Consider the following 11473-nt stretch of genomic DNA (forward strand, 5'->3'; position numbering starts at 1 on the left):
TCTGGCCCCACCCCCTTCTGTGTGGTCCCTGAGCCCCGCCTGCTCCCATTTCCAACCCCCCTTCTTCCCCAGGGGCCTGAGAGTCGTATCCCCCAGCCCCACGCCCTGGGCGCGCGCGGATCCCAACGCCCCCCGCCTCCCACTTCATCCCGCCTCTCCTCGGTTCTCCGCGCGCAGCCTCGGTCCCAGGCTTTGCTGGAGGGAAGACTGAGAAAAAGCTGGAAGCCAACGGAGTCCCCGGCCCTGCCCTGGCTCAGCTGTCCCCTTCACGCAGAACAGGGCTGAGGTTCCTCGGGGGGCCCTAGGGGCCTTAGGAGGGAGCTCCTGCGCGGATAGACTGCGAGAAATAGGACCTGGTGGGAGCGGGGACGGGGATTTGCCCCGGTCCCGCAAGCGACACGGGAAGGGTACCCAGAAGGAGAGTGGTAAGGAGGCCCACCCCGACTCGCTGACACCCCTCCCCACGGAAAAATCAGTTCAGCGGCCCGCGGGTGGGGTGCGCCACGCAGTGAGTAATAGCTCCGGCGGCNCCGGAGCGACGCATAGTTTGTCTTCCTTTTCTTGCGCCGAGATTCTTCTCCGTGTTATTATTTTTGGCCACTGCTTGAGTTTCGGGACCCATCCTGGCCCGGGCGCCTCACTCCCCCCTTCTCGGTCAGCACCCGATGCAGTGCCCAAGATAGAAAGGCTCCTGGCCTCTGAGGCGGAGGTTTAGGGGGTGCTTGAAATTAGAGTTCCAGGGACGCCTCCAGCCCCGAGGTTTGAGTCTCAGCCCTGCCCCCAGCGGTGTGCCCAGAGAGAGACAGGGCTCTAACTTCCCCTTACAGGGGGGTTCCCTTAGAGGCCTGGACCCTCTCTCTCCATGTCCCTAACCAGCCAGAGGGGTAAAAGTTTCTGAGGGTGGCTCAGGAGTCCTCACCTTGTTTGCTCAAAAGCTACCCTCCACTCCTGTTACTTGGATCCCCAACTCAGACCCCAGATTGTCAGAAATGAGGATTGGAGGACAGGATCCTGGGGGCTCTGCACACCCACAGCCTGGATTCTGGGTGGGTTTATCAGGGGGAGAGTAAAGCCCTGGAGTGGTACACTGCCATTCACTGATGCAATCAGGCCTCAATTTTACCCTCTGTACAATGGGCGGCTCCCAGCCAGCCTAAGGTCTTCTGTGAGAAGATGCAATGCTACAGAAGGTTCCACAATCTAAGCCCTTGGCACTGCCGTCGGCAGTGGAGGCATGTTCTTTTGCAGCAGAGATGGTCCCCAGGCCTCAGTTTGTCACCTCTGAAAAACAGGCCAGAGTTCCACCTGCCAGGTGGTCAGATGATTAAGAGGCATTGGCAGTTCTTCACCAGAATTGCTTTCAGGATATGAGCAACCCCTCCCCCACAACCTTTACCCTGCAAAGTTTGACTCCCTCCAGGAGGACTTAAGACTTCTGGAGTGAGATCTTGATATTCCCCCACCTCGCTCCCCCCCCATCTCTGCTCCTCCCCCAGTCATTCTCGGGTTTTGGAAAAAGGCTCCCCCATCTACCCAGGTGCTCAGGCCAGAGACCTGGAGGCGTGCGTGACAACTCTCTCCTTCGCTCATCCCCCACGTCCAATCCATCAGCAAATCCTGTTGGCTCTGATTCCAAAACACATCCCCATTCTGAGATTCTGACCCCTTCTCCCCACCCCGTCCCGGTCCAGGCCCCACCATCTCCCTCTGGGATACTGCCCCCGCCTCCTCCTGGGCTTCCCCCGTGACCCTCCTGCCCTGGTCTGCACGGCAGGCGGAAGGACCTTTTAAAAGGAGCAAAGCAGGTCTTCTCTGTCCAGCCATCCTATCCCCCCTCCTCTCCCTTTCTCTCTTCCACTCTCTTTTTCCCCTTCCTCTCCCTCACTTCGCTCCAGCCACTGCAGCCCTGTTTCCCCAAACACATCGGGCTTGTTGCTATCACAGGGTCTTTGTGGATTTGCTGTTCCATCCGTAGAGATGCGGTTCCCCCCAAACTCCCCCCACTTAGCACCTTATCTTCCATCAGGTCACAGGTCAAGTGTCACCTCAGAGGGCAGCCCTCCGCCCTTACCAGGCACCCTTCTACCCCTTCACCTTTTCAAGTTGTCTTTGTAACACAACTCTTGGAACACTGTATTTCTCTTGAGACTTATTTTCTTTAGACTCTGAGTGCCCTGAGAGCCATTAGGACCTCATGCTGGGCCCAGTGAGGGCCACAAGAGAAAAAGCTCAATGAATATTTGCAAAATAAAAGGATGGAGAATTTTCAGTCCTTCCAAATACCTAGAAAACGCAGTCTCTGTGAATCATGCTGCCTGGGGTCCCAGTGAGTCCCACACACCCCTGATCTGCTGTGTTACCCAAGCTAGTAACCATCCCTCTCTGGTCCGTACCAATAGAAGGGTAAGGATCATTTGCCCAGCCCTGTCCTGGAGCATGCCCTCTACTTTCTGGGTATCCTTTTCTTCATACCTTTGACTTTAAGGAAAGAGATTTGACCCCTGGGTGCACACTTCCCAGCCCACGGCACTCCCAGTGGTTTAACCCCTTCCTTCCCAATCCACAGCCTTTTGCGAAGGAAGGGGAACCAGCACTGGCAAATATTGACCCAAGTCCTTGAAGGTGGCGGGGAATGTACTGAGGGGACAGATGGAGAGAGGGCCCCACATGGGCTGGGGGAGGACGCCTCCTTAGTCTGCATACTCTGTACCTAAGGATTAGGTTGGGGGAGACCCTCCAGCCCCAGCCCCCTGTAATTGAAGGGCATTGAGGGGGCACTGGGGAGGAAGCAGTGGTAACGGCACTGGCCCATAGGAACCCACAGCCACTGGGAGTGAGCAGAGCACAGAGATGCTTCTCCCGTGCTGAGACCTCAATGCTCAGGGCCCCTCAGTATGGGATTAGCCTGTGTCCCAGGCCTGTGTTCCCAGGAGGCAGCGGCAGTGAGGGTCCGGACCTGGACATGAGGTTGGGACAGGACCTGTGTGCAGGAGAAGGTGGGGCTTTATCATTGCTACCCTGGAGCTTGAGCCGGGGTAGCTGGGATGCCTCGGTTCAAAGCTTTGTGCACTGAACTTTAACAATTCAGACCCTATGGGCATTGGATGTAGGGCCTCAGGAGTGCTGCCTGGGTTCAGGTCAGGGCCCCTGCGCACCCTGGAGAACCTCGGATGTCTGGGTTCCAGGAGGAGCCAGTTGCGGTATGTGTGTGTGTGTGTGTATGGGGGGGGGTGGACAGCTGTGTCCCTTTCTCCTCCTCCCCCCACTGTCAGCAAGCGCCGGCGCCACGGTGCCGTGCCTCCTCCTCAGCCTGTACCCAGCTTGGGGGTGGGGGTCAGCGGGGTCGTGGTGAGGGCGGCAAGGGACAAAGGGCGCTTGTCCGNNNCAAGCCTTCTCGCTCTTCTCCGGCAACCTAGGCCAGCGCCCCAACCTCTCCAGCCTCAGTTTCCCCTTCCCCCAAAGGATGCGGGGAGTCCTTCTTTCCTGTTGCTCTTTAAGTGAAGCCTGTTATGCCTGATGCCCCATCCTATGCCCGCGTTTCTTTGCTTCTCTTGCTTGTATCTGGGCCCACCCCTTTTCCCACCCTGAGCCTCAGTTTCCTCATCTGTAAATTGGACAACGCTACCGGTACTTCCTTATAGGGTTGTTGCAAGAACACACCTGGGAAGGGCTTTGTTTGCACTGAATGAAGTACAGTGACTGCGGAAGGCTTAAGCGCGCGGGGCTCTGGAATTGACATGTGTGGGCTTGAATCCTACCTCCGCTGAGGGGTCCTGGGGCTTAAGTTTCCCACCTGTGAAGTGGGGGACAGTGTTGGTCTTAACCAACGGCTGCTTCCCAAGGCACAGGGCCTAACGCGCGAGGGTTTAGACCCGGGGTTCCCTCGCTTTCGCGGAAACCGCGGGCTGGAGGCCCTCGGCGCAGGGTCGCAGCGGCGTAGCCCAGGAGGGGCGGGGCGGGGGAGGGGCCGCGCCGGGATCCAGATGTTCAGGGTCNNNCGGAACCTGCGGCGCCCTCTGACCCGCCAACCCCGCGTGGCTGCCGCCCCGTCTGTGGGGGCGGAGCGTAGATGGAAGCCAAGCCGCCGGCGGCGCGACCTCGGCAGGCACCTGCACCCGGCAAGCTAGCGAGGGACAGGGGACCTAAGCGTAGAGAGGCGCCCACACTACCCTGCCTGACAGAGGGGAAGCTAGGGAGACCTCTTAAACCGAGATACAGGGGGTTTCAATCTGTCACCTTGGAGTGTGGCAGTTATGGAAGCCAGAAGTGTCCCTGCTTGTCCCCAAGTTTTCCCACAAGAATTAGGAATTTTAGCAGCACCCACACCCCGTACCTACATGCATCTCTGTGCCCCCTCTCATTCAGCCCTGGGCCGAGGGGCTTCCAGTCTGGGGGAGAGAGTGTTAGATCCCCCAACCCTGTGGATCAGGGCTGGGCCAGAAGGGGGCGAGGCTGGGGGACCCCTGAAGGGCCTGGAAAGGCTTCCTACAAGAGGCAAACCAATTGCAAAGTTACCACTCCTCTCACTTGGGTGTCAAAAGACTGGATGCCACAGACCTTCCCAAGGCCTTCACTTGACCCAGTCTTGTGACCCTCACGTCCCTCCATCTCCACTCTCTCGCTTCAGGACCATCACCCTCCTCTTCCAACACTCCCCTAGCCGCCTCAGGGCACTCAGTTACTTTTGCCTGGATTGCCCTCCCCGCTTGGTCAGCTCAAACTTTGCCTTCTCGGGGAGGCCCTCGCTGAATCCCCTGGCGAATAGACACCCCATCCCAGCACCCAACTTATTTCCTTTTGGCCTCATAGCGCGGACTGAGATCCTCTAGCCCGTGCATACGAAGGAGGTGCCGTGGCACCCCCGAGATGGGACAGACGGCGGGGGATCACAGTCCACCTGCCCCACCCCACCCACTCCCCGACGGTGCCGCAGCGCAGCTCCCCCGCCCGTTCTCCGCATCCCCCGCCCCCCCTTCCCAGGCTGCCTCGCTCGGGTGACGTCAGCGACCCGGTNGCTGCTGCTGCTGCTGCAGCCTCCACCTGCCACCCCCGCGCCGCCCGCCCGCGACCCCTTCGCCCCTCAACTCGGGGATACGCAGAGCTGCCAGCTGCGGTGCCGCGACCGCTATCCTGGTCCGCAGCTCTCGCAGGTGAAACGCATGCAGCGCCAGCGGGAGGACCCGAGACCTCTCTGGTGGGGGAGGGGTTGGGGATGCGGTTCCCTCAGTGGGGAACGCGAGACTGGGGTTCTTCGGAGGGGGAAAGAGTCGGAAATGGGGCTTCAGCAATGGAGGTGGGTCCCTCTGGTGAGGGAAGGGTTGGAGTCTCTTCTATTGAGGCAAGCGCACGGATCGGGTGTCCCTCGGATGGGGACGGGGAGTTGCTCCTCCCGCAGAGGGAGGGCTGGGGGGGGTCCCTCTGATGAGGGAGGGTTTGGAGATGCAAGTCCTTCTGATGAATGCGGAGTTGGGGGGTTCCCTCCAAGGGAGGGGCTGGGAGGGGACTGAGGTGTCTTGGGCTACCTCCCCGGCTCTGGCTGCGCAAAGACCCTCGGGGCGCCCATCCCCCACGTCCCTCAGGCCTGACGGTCCTCCTCCTCCACCTAAGCGACTTCCACATCCNGAGCCTTAGGTGGGGGGAAGGCATTTCCCTCCATCTTATGCATTTTACAACCATTGCCGAAACCCAGTGTCGTCCACGGCCCACCCCGCTTCTCAAGCTCCCTCCCCTTCTTTCTTCCTCAAAGCTAAGAACCCCCACTAATATTCTTAGCCTTCTCCCCACCTCAATCTCTCTGGATTTGGTGCAGGGAGGGGGGGAGGAGAGGAGGGAGAGGACCACATATCTTCTACCTCCTGCTCTGAGCAGGTGCTTCCAGTGCACACCTCCTCCTGCCCCTCCCATTGACCTGAGCCCCGCAGCGCCCCCCCCCCCCAGGCAGAGCTTGAGGAGGAGGACCCCTCTGAGTCCCCGTACGAGTATGACAGGGCTGTCCTGATCAGTGCTTGTGAGCGTGGCTGCCGCCTCTTCTCCATCTGCCGATTCGTGGCCAGGAGCTCCAAGCCCAATGCCACCCAGACTGAGTGTGAAGCAGGTGAGGGCTGGCTGGGTGGCCAGGGTGGGGAGGGGTGGCCTGGAAAGGGTCGCCCTTTAGTCAGCCCTCCTGCCCCCTCCCCACTTCATCCCACCCCCCAGCCTGTGTGGAGGCCTATGTGAAAGAGACGGAGCAGCAGGCCTGCAGCGAGGGCTGCTGGAGCCAGAACCCGGAGCCGGAGCCGGAGCCGGAGCCAGAGCCAGAGCAGAAGGTGGGCACCCTCCCGCCTGTGGCCCTGGGGTCGTCACCACTCTTCTCTACCCCCTCCCCGCAAACTTGCACTCATGTCCAGAGTCTCTCAAGCTCTGCAGTCCATTCTGGGCTTCCTGGGTGTCCTGGATGGAGTCATGACTCAAGCCTCAATGATCACCTCTGTGATATGTGAAGTACTCTCCCCTCCCGCCACCTTGCAAGGAGTAAATGGCAGAAAAAAGCCACTGTTTATCAATCATTTGATAAACAGGCTCGGTCACAGCCTGTCCCAAATTCCTCATGCTACCTAGAGGCACCTGGGACAGAGTCACTCCCATTTCATGCCTACGAAGCAACTACCCAAGTCCATACAGTAAGGGCTGTACCAGATGGAATTTAAAGCCAGTACCAAGGCTCATGACCACCTCTCCCCTCCCTCGTGTTCTGTGTTGTCAGAGCTGACTTTATTGGGCACTTGCTGCATGCCAGGTGCCGGTCTAAGCACTTTCCTTGTGATGAACAGGTGGCCACTGTCACGGATGAGGGGGGCGCTCAGAACTGAGTTTCAGGGAGGGGCAACTCCCCCACCCCCACTGCAGGGAAAAATAATAATGGCTCACCTGAGTGCATCTAGGAAACGCTATATCTGGGGAAACTAAGGCGCGGGAAATCATTCCTCACAGCCAGACACCCATGGGCTGATTCCCCAGAAAGCCCTTCCCCCTTCCCTCATTTTCCTCCACCCCCTCCAGCCTTCACTGTTCATAAAAGCACTGCACTATCATTCCTTCCTCCTTTGCATTCTCTACTGAAGCTGTCAAAATAAGTATGATGATGGTGAAAAATGTAACAATAGCAGATACTGCATATTAGGCACTTGTGCTGTGCCCTTGTCTAGTTGAACTCTCATAACAACCCCATGAGGGAAGAGAATCATCCCCATTTTAAGGTTCAGAGAGGGCAATCCACTTCTCCAAGGGCAACAGCAAGCCAAATGCAGCTCCTAGGCCTGTGTTCATTGAACGAAGCCCAACTGCCCCAAACCGCTTAGCAAATTTCCAATCATAGTGAATGCTCCCAGCTCCCCTCCCGTTGGTTAATGCCCCACCTTGGTGACATTTCTGTGCCTTGGGCCTTCCCTTGGCAGAGAAAGGTCCTGGAAGCTCCAAGCGGGGCCCTTTCACTCCTGGACTTGTTTTCTACCCTCTGCAATGACCTTGTCAACTCGGCCCAGGGCTTCGTCTCCTCCACCTGGACATACTACCTGCAGACTGACAATGGGAAGGTGGTGGTGTTCCAGGTGAGGGGGTCTGGCAGGGGCCACACCAGTGTGGTGGGTGGGTGGTAAGCGTAAGAAGGTGGCATGCACTGGTTCTTGGCTCATGGGATGCAAAGTCCTCGGGTGGTCAAGGTTCAGACACAGCTAGATTCAGGGGTTCACTGGCTCACTCCCTTCTTTGACTCTGCTTTTCTTTGTTGTGGCTTCATTCCCCAGCAAGCTCTTCCCTCCCGATAGCTGGGAAGATGCCTAAGGCTCTAGATTATAACCGCTCTGAAGTTTTAACTACATTGGGGCTTACTTCGATTGGCCCTGGCTGGGTCATGTGACCATCTCTCAGCCAATCCCTGTGACTATTGGCTTGGTCAGGAGCTAAAAGATGGGGTCAAGATGAATTGAGATGCCCATAACAGCAGGGAACCACATCCCTGATGTCACAGCCCAGAGCCCCATGGAAAGGTGCCCTCTCTGCACCCAGTGGAACTATGGGCCAGTTGGCATGGGACAAGGTAGCCTGCATGGGACAGAGATGTGCTTCCCGGGGCTAAGGTGGTGCCTTTCTAAAATGGCTCTTCTGTGCTGTCTTGCTCCTGACCCAGACCCAGCCTGTGGTAGAGAGCCTGGGGCACGAAGGGGCCCGTCTGCAGCGAGTAGAGGTGACCTGGCGGGGATCCCACCCTGAGGCCTTGGAGGTACACGTGGGTAAGTTCTGAGGCGAGACCAGTGATCCTTCCACAGGTGGGTCCACTGCCATCGGGAGTCCTGGCAAATGAAGCTCTGGGAATGGGACTTCAATTTCTCAACTCTTTGAGTTCCTTGGTCCATCTCTCAGGTTTCCAGGATCCATCTCATGGTTCTGTGGTCTACTTCCCAGGATTCCATGGTCCATCTCCCAGGATTTTGTGATTCATCTTCCTAGGTTCCATGGTCTGCCTCCTAGGCCTCCATGCTCTATCCCCAGAATTCCATGATCCATCTCCTAGAGTTCCATGGTCCATTTCCCAGGGTCCTCATTTATTCCAGGACTGCATGTCCCATTGCCATAGGTCCTGGCCTCCTTTCTCCTCTCCATGGCTGCTTTGGGCTCTTGGGGGAGGTCTGGGAATTGCTAAGAGTTGACCTGTCTCAGACCCTGTAGGCCCCTTGGACAAGGTGAGGAAGGCCAAGATCCGAGTCAAGACCAGCAGCAAGGCCAAGGTGGAGTCCGATGAACTGCAGGACAACGACTTCCTCAGCTGCATGTCCCGGTGGGTGGCAGGACCCTGGGGGTGGGATGGGAGTGGAGCTGGAGGGGAGGGTCTCCCAGACCCCACTGGGACCGCTGAGCATGCCTTCTGGGCGGGTCAGGCGCTCAGGGCTCCCCCGCTGGATCCTGGCCTGCTGCCTCTTCCTTTCTGTGCTGGTGATGTTGTGGCTGAGCTGCTCCACCCTGGTGACCGCACCTGGCCAGCACCTCAAGTTTCAGGTGGGCGGGGCCCGGTGGAGGGGTGGGAGAAGGGCTGCTGCCTGGTCCTGAGTTGGGCCACTCACTCTCCCCTGGAGGCAGGGTCCCCTGACCTGTTGTGTGACACTGGGCAAGTTTCTTCACTTCCTTATGAAATGGGGGGAACAAGGCCAAGCCACGGTCGGGGTGAGCTGAGATCAGGGGTGGGAAGGAGCCTTGGCAGGGTGGGAGCTCATTAGCCCTCCCTCCATCCCTCTTCCTCCCCCTGCAGCCCCTGACCCTGGAGCAGCACAAGGGCTTCATGGTAGAGCCAGACTGGCCCCTGTACCCTCCCCCGTCGCATGCTTTTGGGGACAGCCCCCCACCCTACAAGCTGAAGCTGGACCTGACCAAGCTGTAGGTCTCCATCCACCCATGCATTGCCAAGTGCAGGGGCTCCGCAAGCCTCACTTGCCCTGTGCCCAGGAGTCCAGACCAGGGTGGGACCATCCTTGGGCTCCTCTACCCCTGATCTTTATTCTTTCCCCAGTCCTGCCCCTTGCCCCTCTGAGCCCTGGGATTGCCATCCCCCGCTGGGGGGGGGGGGCGGGATCTGGCCTCGGTTCCTTCCTGCTCCCTCCCTTCCCCAGAGTGTGCTACTTTTGTCTTCTATCTTGTAGCTTCTAGAGTATTTGAACCCCAGTTCTGTGCTGCCTTCCTCTTTTCTCTTTTCTCCCCTCTTGGAGAGTGAGGGCTGAAGGCACAGGGGAACCACCTTGTGCTAGGGCCCCCTCCTTTTACCCACTTCACCTCCGGAGATCCAGTCCCAAGAGAGGAGGCCCCTGAGAGAGGAGGTGGCGGGCAGCTCCATGCTGGGAGGGCGGCTGAGGCTGGGGTTGTAGCGTGGGGGTCGGGAGGAATAAACCATGTATATAAAAGATATTTTGGACTGAGCCTACTTCTGTTTGTCTTTCCTTCTGTCCTCGGAAGAATAGCCTGAGCATGGCCAGGACCCTTGTCCCCTTGGCCCTTTCTCAGATGGGGACCATCCTGGTACCTCCCCATGGCACAAGGAAGGACAGCTCCTCTGCTGCCCAGCCCACATCACACTTCTGACTCGGGGTGTCCCTAGAAAAGTGGCCTTTGCTACCTGTGTGGCCCAGATGGGTCAGTACCCTTTCTTGCCTCCCTTTTAGGGTCCCTCCTGTGAGATGCCCAGGTAGAATCTTGAGGAAGATGCGTGGTAATGTGGCCACCAGGCTTCCATTCCCCTTTCTTTTGGGGGCAGAGCTCTGCTCCATTGGGAGCAGCTTCAGGGCACTGACGGGTCTTAATCCCCTTCCTTATCCAAGGGGTCCATACTTGGCATTAAAAAATTTTTTTTTAAATATTTATTTGTTTCTGAGAGAGAGAGAGACAGAGCACGAGCAGGGGAGGGGCTGAGTGACAGAGTGAGAGGGAGACACAGAATCAGAAGCAGGATCCAGGCTCCAAGTTGTCAGCACAGAGCCCGACGCGGGGCTGGAACTCAAAACCTGTGAGGTCATGACGTGAGCTGAAATCGGACTCTTAACTGACTGAGACACCCAGGCGCCCCATCCTTGGCGTTCTGACCCGTACTTTGCATTTGAGAGGAGGCTTGCAGGACAGGAGCAGCCTCCCCTAATGAGGCCACAGCCATAGCTCTCCGTCCTTCCTGTCTCTGTCCATCCTGCGGATTCCCTGAGATCCTTTCAATATATGCTCTTTTAGCTTCAGCCAGCTGGAGTTGTTTCTGTTGCTGGCAACCAGAGAATGCTGGGGCGAGTTTGGGGCGAGGGGTGTGGTGGTCAATGGGTGGCAGTTTCCGAGAGCTAATGGACATCTATGGATGACAAGTGGGGTGGGGGAGGGGTTTAGAGCGAACCAAGTGGGGCTGAAAATCAGCCCATCCACGCTTCACCTTGCCTTGTGTCCCACCTTGCCTTGGGCTCTCTGCCTTTTGCTAGAGTCAGCCAGGCACGGGGTGGGGATGGGGTGGGGGTGGGGGCCCCCCAGGCCGGAGGTGGGAGGAGGGAAGAGTGAGAAGTCAGAGTGTTTCTTTTCTGGTGTCCGTATCCCCCAACCTCCAGCCTGTGCGTGGTCACAGCTCCTCGCTGTTGCTCACCCAGGGCGCCGTGCTGCCTCTTGTTGGCTACCCAGCCCTGCCCACGCCTCTGCAGGCGTACCTTCACTACAATTCCCGAAGCATCCATCCTGAGCAGCTCCTGCCTGCTTCCCGCACCCTCCCCAACACCACGAGCATCAGGATTCAACACAGAGACAAGCCAGCCCCCAAGGGATTGTTCTGGGGCCTGGTGGGGTTGCAAGGCAGCCCCTTGGAGTGCTGCCAAGAAGCGGCACCTGGGCGGCGGTAAGAAGCCACAGCAGGCCAGCGCTGTCCAGTAGAAGTTTCTGCAATGATGGAAACATTCTGTCTGCAACACCCCCAGCCAATGACGTTACA

The 11473-nt window shown here is 58.2% G+C and overlaps 1 protein-coding gene across 1 annotated transcript; it reads left to right on the plus strand.

Moving 5' to 3' along the window:
- Positions 1-4069: 4069 nt before the first annotated feature.
- On the plus strand, positions 4070-9930 carry TMEM59L (transmembrane protein 59 like). Its single transcript, XM_077777022.1, has 9 exons — positions 4070-4118; positions 4981-5150; positions 5938-6094; positions 6196-6305; positions 7434-7586; positions 8165-8267; positions 8695-8812; positions 8913-9030; positions 9281-9930. The coding sequence occupies exons 1-9, from the start codon at positions 4070-4072 to the stop codon at positions 9407-9409; spliced, it is 1107 nt and encodes a 368-aa protein (XP_077633148.1). The 3' UTR covers positions 9410-9930.
- The last annotated feature ends 1543 nt before the right edge of the window (positions 9931-11473 follow it).

Source organism: Crocuta crocuta, unplaced genomic scaffold (genome assembly GCF_008692635.1).
Source record: "Crocuta crocuta isolate KB4526 unplaced genomic scaffold, BGI_CrCroc_1.0 scaffold77, whole genome shotgun sequence".
NCBI classification, from domain to species: Eukaryota; Metazoa; Chordata; class Mammalia; order Carnivora; family Hyaenidae; genus Crocuta; species Crocuta crocuta.